Consider the following 20,258-nt stretch of genomic DNA (forward strand, 5'->3'; position numbering starts at 1 on the left):
ATTCTACAGTCTAAGTCAATTTTTCACCCATAAGCTGTGCACAAAGTGAACTTAAAATGGTAGGAGATGGCCAGTGGAGAATTCCCCTGTGTAGGGGAATGCAGATTTGAGGGGTCTGAGGCTGACACCTTGGCTTCTGGATAGCTGGAATCATTAGATCCAAAAGATCCTATTGGAAAAAAGGAAGCCTTTGACATGCTAGACCTAGTTGGTAGAGTGGTAGAGATTCTCCATGCGGACAGTTCAAACTGTAGTAGATTCAAGAGAATAAAATGCTTTTATCATAGACTGTATGTTACTTTTAAACAGTTAAAACTGTCTTGAGCTTTCAGGGTCCACTTTGTTATCTAATCTTTCCACCCTAAGGTACACAGATGAAAGGCTTTTTCCATGTACTTCCTCTGGTACAATGAACCACCTCTGCCTTGGGATGTGGATCATAAGATTCTTGCAAAGCTCATGAACTCTCTTTAGTCTGTTCTTTTTACCAGGTCTCTGTGTAGACACTGTTTTTAAAGTCATAACATAGCCTGGAGAATCAGAGCTATAATACTGAGAGCTGATGTGCTATGATTCATAAGGAAAATGTGTTCCTGTGCGCCACACACACATACATACACACCATTCCTGTGTCAAGTGATCTCTGATTTCCATCTCAAACAGGCCTGTAACCTGCCTATAGTGTTTTATCTTTTCTCCCAAGCCTCAGTTGTATCGAGGAAGGTCATGCTCCAATATTTTAGATGTTATGGAGGGCTTAAATTTGTTACCTAAATTGAGCCAAACCTCTCCCCAGGTTCCCCAGACATGTTGTGGCATGTGAAGGTAGGGACCCAGGAGTTAGTCCATCTCAGCTCAAAGGCTGTCCAGATTGATCAGACTATGCATAATTGCTACGAGCTGGGAGACATTCAGCTACCTATGCATACCAGAAGACATAAGGACAACCATACTGAGTCAGACCAATGGTCAGTCTAGTATTCTGTCTTCTGAGAGTGGTCATTGCGTATGCTTCAGAGGGAATGACAAAACAGGGCAATTTTGAGTGATCCATTCTCTGTCCAGTTCCAGCTTCTGGCAGTTGAAGGTTTAGGACACCTGGAGCATGGGGTTGCGTCCCCATTAGCCATTGATGGACCTATTCTCAAGGAACTTACCTAATTTTTTTCTGAACTCAGTTATACTTTTGACTTTCACAACATCCCATGGCAATGAGTTCCACAGGCTGACTATGCATTGTGTGAAGAAGTAAATTAAATTAATCAGAAGCATGTTAAAAACAAACAAAGGGAAGTACTTCTTCACACTTCCCTTTGTTTGTTTTTAACATGCTCCTGATTAATTTAATTGTGTAACCCCTAGTTTTTGTGGTACTGTATGTGATGGGATAAATAACACTTCCCTATTCACTTTCTCCATACCATTCATGATTTTATAGACCTCTGTCATATCCCCACTTAGTTGTCACTTTTCTAAGATGAACAATTCCTGTCTTTTTAATCTCTCCTCGTATGGATCTGTTCCATACCTCTAACATTCAAAAAGATCTAAGGCAGCCTCTGTTAAATATATGTGCATTGTGTCTGTCAGTGAAATATGAAGTGTGCTGCTTGGAGGTGTATAAGTTCTTATGTAACATTATTTTGTCAACTTTTGTCTGTAGTTCTCATGCCCAGTCTGAGGCCACGTCTATACTACAGCATAAAATCGAAATTATTAAAACCAGTTTTATAAAACTGGTTTTATAAAATCGATTTTACGCGTCCACACTAGGGCACATTAATTCGGTGGTGTGCATCCATGGTCCTAGGCTACCATCGATTTCCGGAGCGGTGCACTCTGGGTAGCTCAGTAAAAGAATGAGACCAATAACTTCGATTTCCGTCCACACTAACCCTAAATCGATATAGTAATATCGATTTTAGGGTTATTCCTCTCGTTGGGGAGGAGTACAGAAATCTATTTTAAGAGCCCTTAAAATCGATTTAAAGTGCCTTGTAGTGTGGATGGGTACAGCGTTAAATCGATTTAACGCTGTTTAAATCGATTTAACGCTGTAGTGTGGACCAGGCCTGAAAGAGCAGTCTTGTAGTTGCTTTAACTACAGCCTTTGGAGATTAACTGCTTGTTAATCTGTTAAGAGTGGGGCAAGTTTTGAAAGGAAAAAATGGTTACTTAACCACATTTAGTACGTTATCTTGGATGATTGCACGTATGGAATCAACACTTCATCCCATACCTTCCCCACTTCTTTAGAGTCCCCTGAATTAAAGGAAGAAACTGAAAGGCAATGGGGGGTTACTCCCACTTGTGTACTCTCAGAATTCTAAAAAGCAGGAGTAAGTGGATATCTAGAAGATTCTAAGCTTGAGTGTTAAGAGCATATCGATATGAAGAATCACCTTGGAGAATCAGTTACTATGGTAAACTTTTTTTTGTAGAGAGAGTGAAAGTACACCTTTGTATTCCAGTCACTTCTTAATTGCGATATAGTGTTATTTCTAAATCCAATTTTATTGATCAGATTTTTTTGTTTTATATTTACTATTTTACTTTCCAATCAGTTTGTGTTTTCCAGCTAAAAATATTTTTTTTGTATTTCTGCAGTATTCGTCTTATTCCCAATACTCAGAGAGGAACTATCTATCCCCCTCTAATTACCATTGCCTACAAGGATGTTCTTGTCCAAAACCCAGATACCCAGAGTGTGATGGTGAGTTCTTCTCTGTTGTTGTCCTAACAGGACAGAATTATCAGCGGTGCTCACAGTTCTTTGACAGTTACATTTGAGTTTGCACTTTACAAATTTAAAGATGAAATAAGCAGAATTTCTAAATCTGTTCAGTATTAAGATAGTATATATCAATAAAATATAATGCATTTTTAAAACAAAACAGTTGAAAATGTTTTCCTCTTCCACTTCCCTTATTTGAACCTTCTATAAATTAAAAAACAAGTCATCTAAGATTGTGTATTTGATTTATAGTGGTATAGCATGCTGAAGTACAAATTAAAAAATAGAAACAAATGTATGAAGAATTGCAAGAAAAAGCAATTCTTATGAAGTAAATATAATATTTTGATCAAGAAATGGCATATTTTCCTCTAAAATCCATGCATTAACAGGAAGCAAATATGGCGTTAGTGTTCTGGCTTAATCAAATTCAAGTATTGGTAAAAGATCAAAAACCTACAGTGCAGTATCTTTTCCTTTAGTATTATGTCACTTGCAACAGATGACTGTGCATTAAAGAATTTTTAAAAAGTGAGATTTCATGTAATAGAATAGCTGTTCTACAGTGAATAAACATTCACAAACTGCTGATATCAAAATATCCTTCTATTCTTTCTTTGTATGAACCCTTCTTAGCAACTGAGGCCTCCGATACTGATAGGCTTCTGTTTGGAAGTATTTGGTGCTGAAAGTGTTCGCTGCGCTGAATGCTAGAGCTGCTCAGGCTGGAGTGGCATGACGGAAAAGAAGTGGGAGACAGCACATGTAGAAAAATAAGAGAGAAGGTGTAGGGGTGTGTGTGTGTGTGTGTGTGTGTGTGTGTGTGTGTGTGTGTGTGTGTAAAAAAAACAGTGCCTCCCATCAGACAAGAAAACTGCCATTTGGAATCAGCTGGAAGTGACAGGAACAGTAGGGTGGGCCAAATCATCTGACACCAGAAAGTAGGGAAAGTTTAAAAAAAAAATTGTGGGGTGGAGACCTGGCGCACCTACAATTTTGTCCTCTCGTCTGTCAGTTGTGATGGAGCACTCTCCCATTTAGACAAATTTGACATGTGACCTGCTCTGTCAACAAAATCACTTATGAAAGTATATCGGCCTTTTATGAACTCTTGTCTTCCTGCAGCTAAATATTTTTAATCTCAAATCCAGTTAAAGTGACCATATTGGTTTTCTTGGCAGCAGCCACACGTTTTCAGAAAACCAAGGCAATAATCATTAGCCTCAGTCTTTTATTGAATTGAATGTGCTATCCATTTCCAACTACTTCTGGACTTTAGAGCTTCCAAAAGTCACAAAGTTAAACTTAGGGAGATTCAGTCTGAAATCACAGGACAAAGATTTACTATCCTCTTTACGTATTCTTTTGACCTCAGTCAATTTTTTTTAAGAGCAGGTGTACAGTCTGAGGAGAGCTATTTTAGATCCTTTAATGTTTTTGGTTTCCTTTACACTGATGGAAAATCATATGTGACTGAGCAAACTAATTATTAAGGGCTTGCTTTTTTTCCCCTTACATCAGTGTAACTCAGTCTCTTTCCAGTGAAATTATCCCTGATTCATGTTGATGAAGGAGCAATATCAAGCACTCAGTAATTTCTCTGGGGAATGTGAAAGATATACATCATTATGAGGATAGCTGGAACATTGGTTGTAGCAGCTGATTTAAGTTAGATTGTTATATGTATTTATTTACTTTTTGTATCCTAATGTTTAGGTTTCCTTCTCAGTTAATTATGAAATGAACCAATCAGAGGCTCAAATTCAGACAGATGTAAGTCTTGCCTCCCTTAATCTGTCAGCGTATTTGTTAATTTTTATATAAAAAAGACAAAACAAACCTGCAAACAATTTGTTTTCATTCTCTTTAGATTGCATTGGGTGTGCTTGGTGGACTGGCAGTTTTATGGTCTCTTCTGAAGACTGCTGGCTGGAAGAGGCGGATAGGGAGCCCTATAATTGACTTGCAGGTATGAAAACAGGTTGTAATGGAAACCAATTTTCAACTATAGTATTAGCTACAACTGAACTATATAATGTATTAAGTATTACAGTATATATATATACACACATGTATAAAGTAATTTTCCCGTTTTAGAGCTCTGTGTAATACACTTTTATAATTACAGACAGTTTTGAAGTTCTTGCTGTTTTATGCTGGAGACCTTGCCAATGTTTTCTTTATCATCACAGTGGGAACAGGGCTTTTCTGGCTTATTTTCTTCAAAGTAAGTAGAATTTTCAGATTTGGGATACAGATATTATTTTCTGAGTAAATGCATTGCATTCATATTTTACACACAACTTTATTTTCCTTTTTTTGCCATTTCTGTCAGACTGCCAAGGCAAGTTATATACATAATACTCTGTGTTTTGTGCCTACTCTTTGTGTTCACCTCTTCCCCTCCCTTGAGACTTCATAGTGCCTGCAGTGTATTTAATAAAGTTAGTCAAAATGTTTCAAAAATTCAAAATTATTACATGAGAAATTTCAACAAAATCTATTCCAAAAATGTTCACTGTTTTTCAACCAACTCTGGTATTTAGTATGATATTACGCATGCAGCCTATATTATTTAATTGTAGCTCTTCACTTACAGGCACAGCAGTTTGTCTCAGTTCTTTTACCACTTCCATCTCAAGAAGAGGTTTTCGTTACATATGTTGGATGTGCTTTTGCTCTAAAGGTAGATGTTTTGCTCTAATGGCAATCATGACATTTTAATGGATGTTGTTTTTCATTATACCTGTTTACTAATATCTTGAATATTATATTTTTTTAATATATGGAAGAAAGAATTGTTTTAAGTTTTATCCTTTTGGGCAAAATCATTTTTCCTTGAAAATTGATTTTTCCTGTCTTTTGAAGGAAAACAGATGAATAATCACCTATAGGAAGTCTTTCATATTCATTTAAGAGTACCAGGTGGAAAGAGACTTGAGTAAAATAACAGTCAAAACTGTATCAGAAACCAAAACATTGAATTCTAAAGAGAAGAATAAACATACCTATATTAAATCATGGCCAAAAAACGTTCCTAACCATCGAGTAGAATTCATTAACCGCTCCCTTTGTAGAGTGGCAACTTGTTTGTAGACTTCAGAATTTAGTGGTTTCCCTACATGGGGAAAGTATTTCAATTATGCTGAATACTATTTTGTACTAAAAGTAGTAATATGCCCTATTGAGCCATCACTTTCATCAGCTTTTCCTCCCTAGTAAGGTGACTGGAACAAGTTGATTTTTGTCATGCATTTTACATTGCTTACATTTTCTTGATAACACTAGACATTGCACATATCACTATTGTACCAATTAAGTATGAGGTCCCATAGAGGAGCTGTACTGATGATTTACAATAATACATAACTCTTGAAAAATTTCAAATGCTTTCCAAATTAGTTCATGATGTCACCAGAGCTTCATAGTGAAGTTATAACCTGGTGTACAGTTGGGAGTATTATTTATAGTTTTGTTACATTAAAGTAAGAGGATCTGTTTGTTATTACTTTATCTTTTCTTAAATGCTACTGCAAGTTTATTTTTATTTACATTTCATTGTATGATTTTCTTAGGCTCTGCAATTTTTGCATAAGCTATTTTCACAACTTACTGTAGATGTTTTCTTTATTGACTGGGAGCGTCCTAAAGGCAAAATCCTTAAAGCCGTTGAAGGTAACTGAAAACATTCTTGTTTATGTAACTTCAGACATTACTTTCTCAAAGAATAACATTTTGAAAGCTATACTCTTTGTATTTTTTCTAGGTGAAGGTGGTATAAAAAGTGTCGCTGCACCTGTGAGCATATGGAGGACATATTTTATAGCAAATGAATGGAATGAAATTCAGACTGTGAGGAAGATAAATCCACTCTTTCAAGTGCTTGCAGTTCTTTTCTTCTTGGAGGTATTTTTTAAATCAAATTTTGATGTAGCATTAGGGCCAGCTTTTGATGTTTGCTGTAGGGATTGCAATGTGAGGCAACCTTCAAAGATTTATCTGGAAAAGTTGTCTTAAAGGAAGAAACCAGTGTTTTGGTATGCTGCTTTATATGCCATTGCTATAGTCCATTATGTGAATCCAAAAAATCTACTATTAGGGCATGTCAACACAGAGCAGCAATTCCCATTAGAGCAGTGTGATTTCTAAAGCTCACCATGTGTTCTGCATGCATTGTCCCTAGTAGATCCTGCTTTCCCAGTCCCTGCTTTATATTAATTTTTATTATTTACTGAAACTCTCTAGAAGAAGAAATTAGAATGAAAATAATGGATTTTCTTTTTAAGCAATGCTGTTCATTGCTGTATTATGTACAGGTGCCTGATTTAAGAATAAGCTTTTTCTTTTCTCTCTCTTCAGGTTGTTGGATTTTCAAACCTGGCATTAATGGATTCTTCTTCGAGTCTTATAAGAAGCAGTGAGAGTTACATAGCTCCCTGGAGCCGCATTCTGAGATTTGGTGTGTCTACTGTCCTCTGGCTAGTCATTGCCATGTTACAGGTACAGCTCTGAAATATGTAACTCTGAATCATCATTATGACCCTAGTTGACCAAATCACTTAACTTGAAGGACATCAGTAACTTCTCTTTCAGCAAAGCTTTAAATGTCTGTTTAAGTGTTTTGCTGAATCAGGACCTATAGCTTATTTAGCACGTCATCACTTCAAAATTTTGTCCAAGTCACATCTCATGGCTTGCATAAGATCTTGCCTTTCAGTCACCATCTTGAATTTCCTTTCTGAGAAGTCTTCCCTTATCTGCTTTATTTTGTTCTTAAATAGTCATAGAGTGTCCTCAAATTTTAAACCAAGCCTTTTAAGTGATTGCTGAAACTCTCCTCCTTGGAGGAGAGACTCAGAAAGGGCAGCCAGGTTTTACTGAGCCCAATGTGAAGCTGACAATTCCTGCAGTTTGTCATTTGCGACGGCTACATTTTAAGCTAGCTGTACTATAGTTATGAAAAGAAAGTCAAAGCTGATGAACTAATAAAAAAAATCTGTTTTGTTTCAGATCATATTCTTTGCTGCATTTTATGAGAGATTTGTAGAAGATAAGATAAGACAATTTGTTGATTTGTGCTCTATGAGCAATGTAAGTAATTTTGATTTAATCACTGTAATTGCTATCTTTTAAAATGGATTAATATATTAGAAATTATTAGGAGGTTCCATTTTTTTTAGCTTTAAATATAATGTTGTACTACCTAATATCCAAAGCTAATGTTCTATACCATTGTGTGCATCCTCAGCAGGTTTGGGGTTCTTGCTGTGGTGTACAAGAAGGCTTCAAATTGCCTGTAATATGGGTTAGGTTCTAAAGAGTAAACTGTCATAAACGTCATACAGGGTTTCAGGCATACGACTAATTCTTCATGCTTTTATTTGAGAATGAAGCAATAACAAATCAGGACAGAAGGAAGGCATGCAGTCCAGTTATTGTAGGCCTTTCTATTTGTTTGTATTATAGCTTTTTCCTCTTAGAAGCTTCTCTGTTTTAATATGTTCATGGTTACAGTTTCTACTTGCTACTTTTGGTTATCCATTGATTTCCTTTACTCTTAATTTAAAAACCCCTTACTGTGATGTCATCATTCTCTTGTAACCCCACTTACTGATTGCCATCTGGATCCACCCCAGATTTCTTCCAGTTTAAATTCTCACCCTTGAGACTTTGTAGCTTTCCTCTTATCAACAAAGATAGAACACAACCAGAACCAGTCAATTCAGCTCATTTATTTAACCAGAAAAAGTGTTTGTTTTTTTTTTTAATATCATTCAGCATTTTTTCTGTTTGAGCCCTCCCGGGCTAAACCTGCCGCTTCCACAAAGCTTCTGGATCTTGTTACCCTGTGGAATTAAAGACCTGAACCCATGTCTGTTGTGTAAGTTAGGTTGGAGAGCTAAACTCAAGTCTACTGCATGGTGGTGACCCAGCTAGCTTTAAGAAACCATGTTTAGTATGACGGACAAGTGATGTTCCTTACTGAGTAGATTTCTGTTATATATATAAAAAATTGCTAGGAGTTGAACTGAAACCATTGAACTTATTTATTCTACTTCACTGAATGACTTTTGAATTTTTTTCATTAGGATAAAAGCTATAGGTTTTTTGTTTTTTTTTCTCTAGAGTCCTTGACTTAGATTTTTCTACTCAGGAGAACAGCTAGTGACTCTTGCTGTTAATAATCTGAACTCTAGGACTGGCAAAAGGGGTTTTGTGGCCCTAGGTAAATTAAATTATATGTATTGCACATAAATCATTACTAAACATTTTTCTGACACACACATTTTGATATTTTAGGACCTATTTTATCCAAGTAGTAGAGCTGGCTCTGCTGGTATCCATTAGTAACTTTTTAGTTTGAATCCATGTATTAAATGAACTATTTTCCCCTTTTTGTTTTTTAGATTTCAGTATTTCTCTTGTCACACAGATGCTTTGGGTATTATATCCATGGTCGGTCTGTACATGGACACGCAGATACCAATATGGAAGAAATGAATATGAACCTAAAGAGAGAAGCGGTATGCAAAGAAAATACAAATATACGTCTTTTGATTCCCTTTTTTGTAACTGAATGTAGAGAGTTTGGTGCATAACAGGTGCACAGTTGTATGCCATATTGGACTCTGAGTTTGTTCTCTCCTTATGGAGAGAAGGAAGAATTGTAAGAGTTGGTCCTGGAATAGCAATCGCTTATTAGTTCTTCTACTCCAAAGACTGATTCCCTGGATTCTGTCTTTCTAAAATATGAATTATTTCTCATGTAGTTAAATATTATTGTTTTGATACTGCAGATTTTAGACTCTCTTAACACTCTGTAAAGAGGTGTCTACTAAGAAACCTTCATAAAGAGGCAAATCTGAAAAACACTTGTACAGAAAACAGTTTATTCTGTCTGCATTCTTCAATTCCAAATGCAGCTGTCTGGTGGCATTACTAATTTATTGTAGAAATCAGCTTAAATAGATGTTTTCATCCTCATCAGAAAATATGCATCTGCTTAATCCTGCAGTGAAGTTAATTTGATATTAGTGACGTGTCATTACATTTTGGTTTTCCTGCATCACTGCAGGATGAAGTAGGGAGAAAAGGTGAGTATCATAAAGATACAAATAACTTTGACATTCTAGTAAATAAGATAAGGAAAAACTTAATTTTGAAATGTAGCTTTTTTATCCCTAAAAAGTTCACTTTAAATTGATTCTCCTCTCCCCACTTCAATAGCTTAATTTAAAGTAATTTAGAGAGAAGTATTTTCATTCTGTGGGAACATCCGTTTTTGAAACATCAGTCTTTCCTCCTTTGCTGTTAGGTTTTCTTGGGATTGTTTTTTAAGTAGGAACAAAGGAAAAGATGGAGAGAGTTGGGAATTTAAAGGAGGAGGGTGAGGGAAAGCAAAAAAATAAGGGAAAAGAACTGAATAAATTGTAAACGCTTAACAATAAGTCAAGAGTGTGTGTGTGTGAAGATCAAAGATGTTCTAAAACTAACAAACTGTGTTCTGGTCTAAAGTAGGAAATAGCCTCACAACAACTGGGATCGGGGGTTCTTGTCCTAAAATACTTTTGCTATCATAGACTTAACAGTGCCAAAGGATTCAAATATTCAGCTATATCTAATCTGTACTTGCATGAGAAAAAAGAGATGGAAAAACTCTTGACTTTCCTGGCTTGTAAATGCATATTTCCATTTCTTTATGCTATTTTATGTTGTTTCAATTGTGCAGGAAAATTTGTGTAGTCAAAGAGGTTTGTTACCCAACACAGATGGCCAGACATTTCAGATTTCCATTTCAAGCAAGATGAGACAGCAGTATGATAGGATTCATGAAACCCTAACAAGGGTATGATATTTTTTACACTGGCATTTTTCTATGTTTATATTTAAAACATCACAGACCAAGGATGTGTGCAGTCTTTAAATTAATGTTCACATCATAATATTTTTCAGAAACATGGTCCTGCTAGACTTTTAAATTCATCTGCAACTACTTTTGAACAGAGTACTAAGGCATACCATACCATGAACAAATTTCTTGGCTCCTTTATTGATCATGTACGTATACAGACTTTATTTATCAGGCTAAATAGAATGAAAGTATGAGAGATAAGAGATTGTCATTTACCTTTTGGGATGTAAGGTTAGAGATTGGTCATTGGAGATTGTATTGTCACTACAATACTACTTTGTAGAAGGCAAAAAATAACTGTACGGCCCAGTGATGCCAACACACTTTTCACTTACATCTATTCCCTAGATAGTATGAATTCATTGTATAACAGATACTCCTGGGGGCAGAATTCATGGCCCATGCAGATTCTTTTGCTTCTCCGCAGAAAAATGAGTTTCTGGCGGGGAAGCAAAGGGAAGCCACAAGAGTGGGTCACGTGCCCTTTGGAACAACAGGCAGAGAGGTAAATCACTGTGGCGGGGCTGGGGACACCCCAGCCAATGCCAGGTCAGACTCACTCCCGATGCATCCGGAACCCCCAATATCCAGAATCTCCCGCTGAGTTCTCTGCACCCAAACCCCCACCCTGCTGAGCCCCACTCCCTTCATCCGGAGCCCCCCTGAGCCCAGACCATCCCCATCCCCCGAACCCCCTACTCCTGCACCAAGCCCTTGCCAGCCTCATCCCGGCCGGGGGGCCCTACCCTGAGCTGGGCTCAGCTGCTAGTCCCTGCAAGGCTGCAGTTGGGGAAGAAGGACACTTCCCCTGCACAGAGTGGTTGGGCCAGGGCCGGGTCAGACCTACCCCCAGAAACCTCCTCAGGCTCTGCACCTCCCCCTCGCTTCCTGCCCCCATCACTCCTCACGTGGGGAGCTGCTCCTCTGTCTTACCAACCCTCCTGCATCTGGACCCCCATCTCTGCACCCAGACCTCCCCTTAAACTTAAAGCCCCACCCCCTATACACTTGGACCATCCCATGAGCCCCCCACACCTGGATCCCAACCCCTCTGAGCCCCAACCAGCTCTGCCCAGACCCCCCTGCTGAGCTCTCCAGATTCCCCACCACCAAGCCCCATGTCCACACACTCAGAACCCCCCCCGTGAACCCCAGCTACGTTCACCTGGAGCCCCTTGCAGAGTCCCATTGCCCCTGAACCCAGAAACCCCCCAATGAGCCTCTATGCATCCAGATGCCCTCTGCACCCAGACCTTGCCCCACAGAGCTGCCAGTGCTCAGATTGGCTCACACAGACCCCTCTAACCCACATCTGGATCCCCCCACATTAAGTCACTCCACACTTGTATCCTGCCGCACTGAGCCTGGCTGCCCATACCTGGTGTGCCTGGCACAGTTTTGCTCACCCTGGTGAGTTGCTTCACCCGCTACTCTTGAGACAATAAATAAATATGGAGGTTCCAGCACTGACTGTGGCAAGCCTGGCCCTCGTGCTGTGTCAGGGTCAGGTGCAGCCTCACCGCTCAGTTGGTGTCCTGGGGACGAGTTGCAGGGTGATCTCTCACCTCCGTGCAGCCATCGGCTTGTGTTCCCTGCTGCTATGCTGGAGCCTCCACATCTATTTATTGACAAATAAAATTTGCAGAATTTTAAAATATTGTGCACAGAATTTTTAAATTTTGGCTCAGAATTCCCTCAGGAGTAAACAGAGTGGACAGTAGTCTTTTCATTCATACTGCTATTTTAAGTAGTTATTCTCCACCTTTTGTAAAATGTGCTTTTTGCATTTTTTATCCTGAGAATCTCAGAGCTAAGTATTAGGGATTTTTTTCTTCTTCTAGGTTCATAAAGATATGGATTATATTGTAAAGGACAAGTTGCTGCTTGAACGAATTATTGGCATGGAGTTCATGGAACCAATGGAAAAAAGTATCTTTTACAATGGTATCAGTTTGGTCTCTTTGACTTAATATTTATTTCACTATAAATGTGCAGGGTGCTATTCAAACAATAAAATGTCATGTCCCTGCCCTTGGGGTTTACACTGTAAATTGGAGTTTACAGCAGAGAGGTGTGACGATGAGAATTGTCAGGATATGGGAGATAGCTGCTGTTCGTTAGCCAGGGTTACAATATCTTGGATCATGAGGGTTGTTTGTCAGTGGCATGCCTTTGTAACAAGTCTTAGGTATCTGAAGGGTTGCTACTTGGAGCTGTGTACACGTTTACACAGTACTCTTTATGACTTGACATCTAGGTCTGATACTGGCCAGCAGTCCTTGTTTAATTAGAATGCCTCTTGCCATAGTTGGTGATTGTATTGCTTGTTAAACTGCCTGAAGTGGGGAATTTTCAGAAGCCATTTTCTGAAGGAAAAGCAAGGTTATTCATCAGGAACTATCATAATTTGAGACTCTTGCCTATGCATATTCACAATATCCACTCACCTTCCCATCTTTCTTGGAGTTCTGTTTCCAAGGTTTAGTGGAAGAAAATGAGGAAGTTGAGTCTGCACAGCCTTTTTTATAGCCTCTCCTCCAAATACTCAGTGCTGGGAAACAGCACTTGTGCAACCCCAACAAGCACTGCTTTCTAGAAAGTTCCTGTGGTGCCAACGGTGTGTATCTCACAGACGTACAAAGCCACACTTGAATTACATTTAATGAGCAGTAACTTTTCTTAGGGGGAACAAGAAAAAACAATTTCAGAGGAACAGGGGAAATTACAGGATTTCAGCTGCACTTATTGATAAATCCTGCACTGCATCAATTAAACTAGAGCAGAGAGACTTAATGTGTTCCCTCATTTAACTTGCATAATATAGGGATAACCACATGTCACTTCATGTGGTGATCTGGTCAGTATTATATTAGCTGTATTTTGTGGAGTCTGTGCTATATCTGGAATCTGCAGCTGTATGATAGTTTAAAGATGACATAAACAGTTGAATGTTACTACCTAGGGGAACAAAATGGCAGAGGAGGTTGGGATGCTAATCACAGCCAGTATAAGTTGAGTTTGGGCCTTTTTTGGCTAGCTCTTGAGAGAATAAAATGGAGATAAGGCTCCATGAAATGTGCCAAGCCACAATTAGGAGATATTTACCTTAAAATATATGGAAATTGGCTAACCATTAGGAAACCAGATTAGACACATGCCTCTTTGAAGCTGTGGAAAAATTGGGAGAGGATTTCTCTTTTCCAATTACTTATATTCAGGTAGATCTGTTACTGGATTTTATGCTTCCTGGTCAAAATGTTTTCTGATATTTTTATATTGTTCCTTTTTCTTTGCTATTATTATTATTATTGTGTATAAATTCATGTTTCTCTGTAGGGAATGTTACATATTGATAAAAGACATAGAAGAGGATAAGTGATCTGAACTTGAAAACATACTATATTAAAACAAAGGGATTTCTCTGTCCTGAAAACCAAATGAGGAGACATAACTAAAGACCTCCTGTTACTGAGGCCCTGATTCAGCAAAGCATTTAAGCACATTTAATTGCTTTGCTGATTCAGGGCCAGAGTCAGCACTTGCTCAAGATGTTAGTGACAAGGAACTCAGACGTGTATATGACATTAAAATGGCTAAATTTACCATCAATCTGGACAATCTGGTTTAGACTTTCAGATTAGATACATGTAGGTATATGAATGTAGTTGCGAATGTGGCACACCTCTTTTTTGAAAATCTAGCACTTTGTCAGGAAAGCTATATTGTAGATTATATTTAAAAGCTATTATGTTATTTTTGGTTGAAAACAATATCATGATTATGCTTCTGTGGTGTATTTCCTTGTCCTAAATTTCCATTATTGTTTTATCAATCATAGAATATCAGGGTTGGAAGGGACTTTAGGAGGTCATCTAATCTAACCCCCTGCTCAAAGCAGGGCCAGTCCCAGACAGATTTTTGCCCGAGCTCCTTAAATGGCCCCCTCAAGGATTGAACTCACAACCCTGGGTTTAAGCAGGCTATTTTCAAACCACTGAGCTATCCCTCTCCCCCTAAAATCTTATTATCTTAGGTGTGCTGATCTGTTAGGGGACTTCACAAATTATCATCACAGAAATTCAGATTTAATTTATATTTTTTTACAAGAAGTTATTTTCTTTCTATAGATGAAGGACATTCTTTCAGCGATGTTCTCTTTTACGGCAATGAGGCCACGCTTCTCATCTTCGATATACTGTTTTTCTCTGTTGTGGATTTGGCTTCCCAAAGTTTTGTCCTAGCAGCTGTTCTCACATATTTGCAACAGGAGGTAAATTTTCATTTTTTTAAACCCCATATTTTAAAAATAAGGTAGTTTATCTAATCTATGTATTTAATAGGATGTGCTCACAGAAAACTATACTAACAAACTATTTTTAAAAATACTGGATTTTCTCATAAAATAAGAAAAGAAAAATAAGAAAACACTTATGAACCAAAAATTTACATTGCATGTTTATGCACCATGTATGTATAGGACACAAATAACAGCACCTAAAAGAAAATACACAGAGCAATGAAGATTAATCAGAGTCCGAGAATAGCTAATGCTGGGACTTTCAAAGGGGCCAAAGGGAGTTAAGTACCCAAATCCCATTGAAATCTAATGAGCTGAGCACCTAACTCTCTTAGGCCCCTTTTGGAAATTTCCACCAAAATGAATGTATTTCCATTAATGTGTAGTTTCTTCCTCTTTCTCCTTCACACAATTCCATATGTAATCAACTAGATCATGTTTGTAAATGTCACCAATAGTAAAGATTTTTCGAATATAAACTGTTTAAGATATGAATAGAAAGTTCTGATGTAATAAGTACAAATATCAAAAATATTTGAAGGGTTCAGTCTCTTCCTCAGAAGGGAAGGGATGCTACAAATATAATTAAAGGATTCTTATTTTGGAAATGATAAATTGCTTGACTCTCCACTCTTGGAAAAACATCTTGGATTATAGTATCATTAGTGTGACACACAGACAATCCAGGTCATATGTTATTACCATTATCACAATCATAGTTTACAGGTTTTTAGAGTCCCTGGGCTCAGCCTCTTAGCTGTTGAGATGTAATAATATCTGTCATTTAACATTTGATTCCTAAATTAAAAAGCCCAGTGTTAGTATAGGAACTTGTCTAATGCAGGTGTACTGTTGTGGAAAGTCCCGACATTTGACAGAGTACATAACTGATTTGATTATTTTGTATCATGTACAGAAACTGAATTATTTAAAATATTTCTTCCATTGTTATGAAACTTGTTTAATATTATATTTAGATTTTTAGGTTTATTCGTAACACTGCTGGGCAGAAGAATTTGGCATCCAAAACCTTGGTGGATGAAAGATTTCTTATTTAATTGACTCAAAAGATGAAATACTTTGTACAAGAACTAATCATGGAATGAAACCTTCCTGAGCTACAGATTAGTCTGCAGTGCTATGTAAATATTAATGTAAATCTTTTGACTTTTTTCTTTTTATATTGTGCGCTATAAAGTTTTGTTTTTGTATAACTTTCAGATGTTTTTGTGTTATGAATAGTAAACCATATGTCTTGATACGTGACACCAAGACAGTCAGAAATTAAGCTGAGTACTGTCATTATCAGAAGATAAAATCAATTTATTGCCTTCAGTGAGGGTATATGCCATTTCTTTTTAAGAGATAATTTCAGTGCTTCTGCTGCTGAGTGGAGTTATAATTTTCCTCATATGTACGTGTTTCCAAAATAGCTCAAAGAAATTAGACCTTATTTTCGGAATTTACTGTGAAATACAATCAAATGTATTTCAGGTTCACCACAAGTGAGGATCTGCCATGAATTCCTAACTAGTATTTAAACAAATACTTAGAAGACCATTGAGACTAAGTAGTTGAATCTTTCTCACTTATCTAAAATAACTTCAGCGTGAAAGTTTAAATTGTGTGATTGCTGATGCGGTTTGATCCACTTGAGCCCACTTTGGGTTTGTCTAATTTATCGTTGGGTCAGTATTGCTTTTTTTTTTCTGCATTGATTGCATATAACATAGCACATGTGTATTTGAACATTGCTAGTCTTACAACTATATAGCTGTGTGGCCCAGTGAATAGGGCAAAGGAAGGAGATGCAGGAGGCCTTGATTCCTTGTTCCTGATGTTCTGTGGAATTAATGTGACCTTGAGCAGGGCACTTAACTGCTCTGGACTTGTTTTCATAGACGTGAATTTGGAGCACTGATACTTACCTTTTTAAAATGCACTGAGATGCTCTGTGGATGGAAAGGGCTGTGCAAGTGCCTATTCTTATATTATTGTTTTAATATATTCCCTGATTATCCCATTTTCTGACATCATTTCCTCATGATTTAAAATAATGACCATATCCCACATACATTACTTCAGCCATTGGAATGTAAACAGCTGAATAGTTGTTAAAATGCTACTTACTAAGGGTTCAGAGAGATTTTCAAAGGCTAAAGGGGCAGGTGAGTGCCTAATCCCCAATCGTGCCTTTGAAAAGTCTCCCTGCTCAAGTGTGTTTTAATATAACATTTGTTTTTCAGTAAATGATTACTCCACTGCATGGTGTCACGGTTTCATAGCCATACCACTTGTCTTAAGATTATTCAGCAGGGAACAATCAGCAAAAAACGTAAAGATCCCAGTTCAGAAAAGCATCTCTATTTAAGAATAGCACTTAAGTCCCATTTAAGACAATGAGACTTAAGCAGATGTTTAATTTTAAATGTGCTTATCTGACCCAGGGCCAACATATCTGATAGAGGTATTATATTTGAGATTCTTCTTAGCTACATAAAGAGGAAGATGTCTATTATGGTGCCATATCATGTCTTTAAGCTGTGGTTACCCTCTATTTCAGTCTCAAAGCCATTACAGATCCAGTATACTTACTTCTGGTTTGCAAAACAATTGCTACTTGCTAATTCAGAATAGTTACCATTAACTGGTAAAATGTTGTGACTCTCCTGAGGTCATGGTGAAGTTAGATGGCATAATCTGAGGGCCTGACTTTCAGTGGGGCATCCATTTATTTACATGCAGCTTATCACAAGACTATATTTCCATACATGGTTCCTGTGCACTAAAACCTGTTCACACAGATACTAATCCTGTATGTGTACACACAGTACTTTGTTTAGGCAAGTTTTGTCGTAAAGAGTTTTCAGTGCAAAAATTCCAGTATCTGTGTGAACAAGTGTTAGTTCACAAAACTGTGTATGCTGGTGTGAACAAATTAGATGCCATAGCCTGGAAATCAGGTGCAGTAAATAGGGATCACTATAGCTTGGTTCATTGGTAGGGTAGGAATTAATGGTAAATTCTCAGAATGGAGAGGGGTAACTAGTGGTGTTCCCCAGGGGTCAGTCCTAGGACCAATCCTATTCAATTTATTCGTAAATGATCTGGAGAAACGGGTAAATAGTGAGGTGGCAAAGTTTGCAGATGATACTAAACTACTCAAGATAGTTAAGACCAAAGCAGATTGTGAAGAACTTCAAAAAGATCTCACAAAACTAAGTGATTGGGCAACAAAATGGCAAATGAAATTTAATGTGGATAAATGTAAAGTAATGCACATTGGAAAAAATAACCCCAACTACACATACAATATGATGGGAGCTAATTTGGCTACAACGAGTCAGGAAAAAGATCTTGGCGTCATCGTGGATAGTTCTCTGAAGATGTCCCCGCAGTGCGCAGAGGCGGTCAAAAACGCAAACAGGATGTTAGGAATCATTAAAAAGGGGATAGAGAATAAGACAGAGAATATCTTATTGCTCTTATATAAATCCATGGTAGGCCCACATCTCGAATACTGTGTACAGATGTGGTCTCCTCACCTCAAAAAAGATATTCTAGCACTAGAAAAGGTTCAGAAAAGGGCAATTAAAATGATTAGGGGTTTGAAGAGGGTCCCATACGAGGAAAGATTAAAGAGGCTAGGCCTCTTCAGCTTGGAAAAGAGGAGACTAAGGGGGTGGGGGATATGATAGAGGTATATAAAATCATGAGTGATGTAGAGAAAGTGGATAAGGAAAAGTTATTTACTTATTCCCATAATACAAGAACTAGGGGTCACCAAATGAAATTAATAGGTAGCAGGTTTAAAACAAATAAAAGGAAGTTCTTCTTCACACAGCGCACAGTCAACTTGTGGAACTCCTTACCTGAGGAGGTTGTGAAGGCTGGGACTATAACAGTGTTTAAAAGGGAACTGGATAAATTCATGGTGGCTAAGTCCATAAATGGCTATTAGCCAGGAAGGGTAAAGAATGGTGTCCCTAGCCTCTATTTATCAGAGGATGGAGATGGATGGCAGGAGAGAGATCACTTGATTATTGCCTGTTAGCTTCACTCCCTCTGGGGCACCTGGCATTGGCCACTGTCGGTAGACAGATACTGGGCTAGATGGACCTTTGATCTGACCCGGTACAGCTGTTCTTATGTTCTTATTGTTATTGTTATGATTACTTTAAAGCATGGTTCTCCTCTGAATAGTGGCTGTATAAATGACATTGTAGTGTTCTGCGCTGGTGTCTCTCAATTATTTCTTTATCAAATGTGCTCTATTGAAAATTATAAAGATTTTTTTTTCTAACTGCCAGCTCTGCAAACTGAGCCTTTTGCCATCTTATGCATCATGGCCAGTAATAAAAATTCTGCAACCTAAATTTATGCCCTCATGAGACCTGTGCAGCCCCATTGCCTTGAATGCCTTTGCACATGTATAACTCAGCAGATCTTCATAAACAATTCTGTTGCTGAGGTACAAAATGGTCTTGTACAAGATGGTAGCTCACTGAGTCTTGATTAACGCAAGACTAACCACAGGCTAACAGGCGTGAAAAGCTCTAGGAACTAATTTTTGTCACTTAAATGAGCAAATAGACCTTGAATGCATGCAATGGAGATGATCTGTTGTATAAGCAAGTGCTGTTTTTATATAGTCACTTTTCAGAGTAGAACCACTCTTTAAACATACCTTCTCAAAAATATTTTGATTTATTGCTTACTTGAGTTAATTCAATTATATTGCCTCTTAATTTGTACTTAGTAAGCTTAATCAATTAAGATTTATTACACTAGTATAATCTGGAAATAATTCAGTGGGGAGGTACTGCATAACAGTGTTTGTGTGTATCACACAGTAGTCACAACTCAGGTGCATAATGAAGCATCTAAAAAGTATGCTCTCATAGTGTTAATTTGCTTACAATAAAGTTAGCTTTCTATATAATTTCTGAAGTTCTGGTGTGTCTCATTATGAATTTGGTTTGTAAATTAGCCCTCCTTACTTTTTAGCATTTTTTTCAAGATTTCTACCACGTTATAGTCATTTTAGTAACTTTAGATTTAAGAGAGTCATTAGGTACTAGTAGAACCATCAATACTGTCCCTGAGTGGATGTGTTGCCTAGCATTTTCATCTCTGTAATTGGCTCTCAGTGACCAGGTAAAAGAGCTGTTCAAAGAAATTTGCCTATGTGAGGGAATGGATGGGGGTTCTATCCACAGCTTAGTTTTGACCTGAACACCTCTCTCTGAATAGGAAATAACCTTTTCCCTTTCATTCTTCCTGAATGGTCAGTTCCTCTTTGAAAAGCAGCTTGC

The 20,258-nt window shown here is 37.6% G+C and overlaps 1 protein-coding gene across 1 annotated transcript in view; it reads left to right on the forward strand.

Moving 5' to 3' along the window:
- Positions 1-18,257, forward strand: part of TMEM67 (transmembrane protein 67) — a 52,915-nt gene extending 34,658 nt beyond the window's left edge. The window contains exons 14-28 of the mRNA XM_050940702.1: positions 2,608-2,713; positions 4,451-4,507; positions 4,605-4,703; positions 4,863-4,961; positions 5,334-5,420; positions 6,310-6,409; positions 6,501-6,640; positions 7,094-7,234; positions 7,745-7,825; positions 9,142-9,258; positions 10,464-10,580; positions 10,688-10,792; positions 12,488-12,590; positions 14,774-14,916; positions 15,921-18,257. Coding sequence (XP_050796659.1) covers positions 2,608-2,713; positions 4,451-4,507; positions 4,605-4,703; positions 4,863-4,961; positions 5,334-5,420; positions 6,310-6,409; positions 6,501-6,640; positions 7,094-7,234; positions 7,745-7,825; positions 9,142-9,258; positions 10,464-10,580; positions 10,688-10,792; positions 12,488-12,590; positions 14,774-14,916; positions 15,921-16,001 — 1,576 coding nt within the window. The 3' untranslated portion in view covers positions 16,002-18,257. The remainder of the gene's footprint in view (positions 1-2,607; positions 2,714-4,450; positions 4,508-4,604; positions 4,704-4,862; positions 4,962-5,333; positions 5,421-6,309; positions 6,410-6,500; positions 6,641-7,093; positions 7,235-7,744; positions 7,826-9,141; positions 9,259-10,463; positions 10,581-10,687; positions 10,793-12,487; positions 12,591-14,773; positions 14,917-15,920) is intronic.
- Positions 18,258-20,258: the final 2,001 nt, after the last annotated feature.

This window comes from Gopherus flavomarginatus, chromosome 2, assembly GCF_025201925.1.
Source record: "Gopherus flavomarginatus isolate rGopFla2 chromosome 2, rGopFla2.mat.asm, whole genome shotgun sequence".
NCBI lineage: Eukaryota > Metazoa > Chordata > Testudines > Testudinidae > Gopherus > Gopherus flavomarginatus.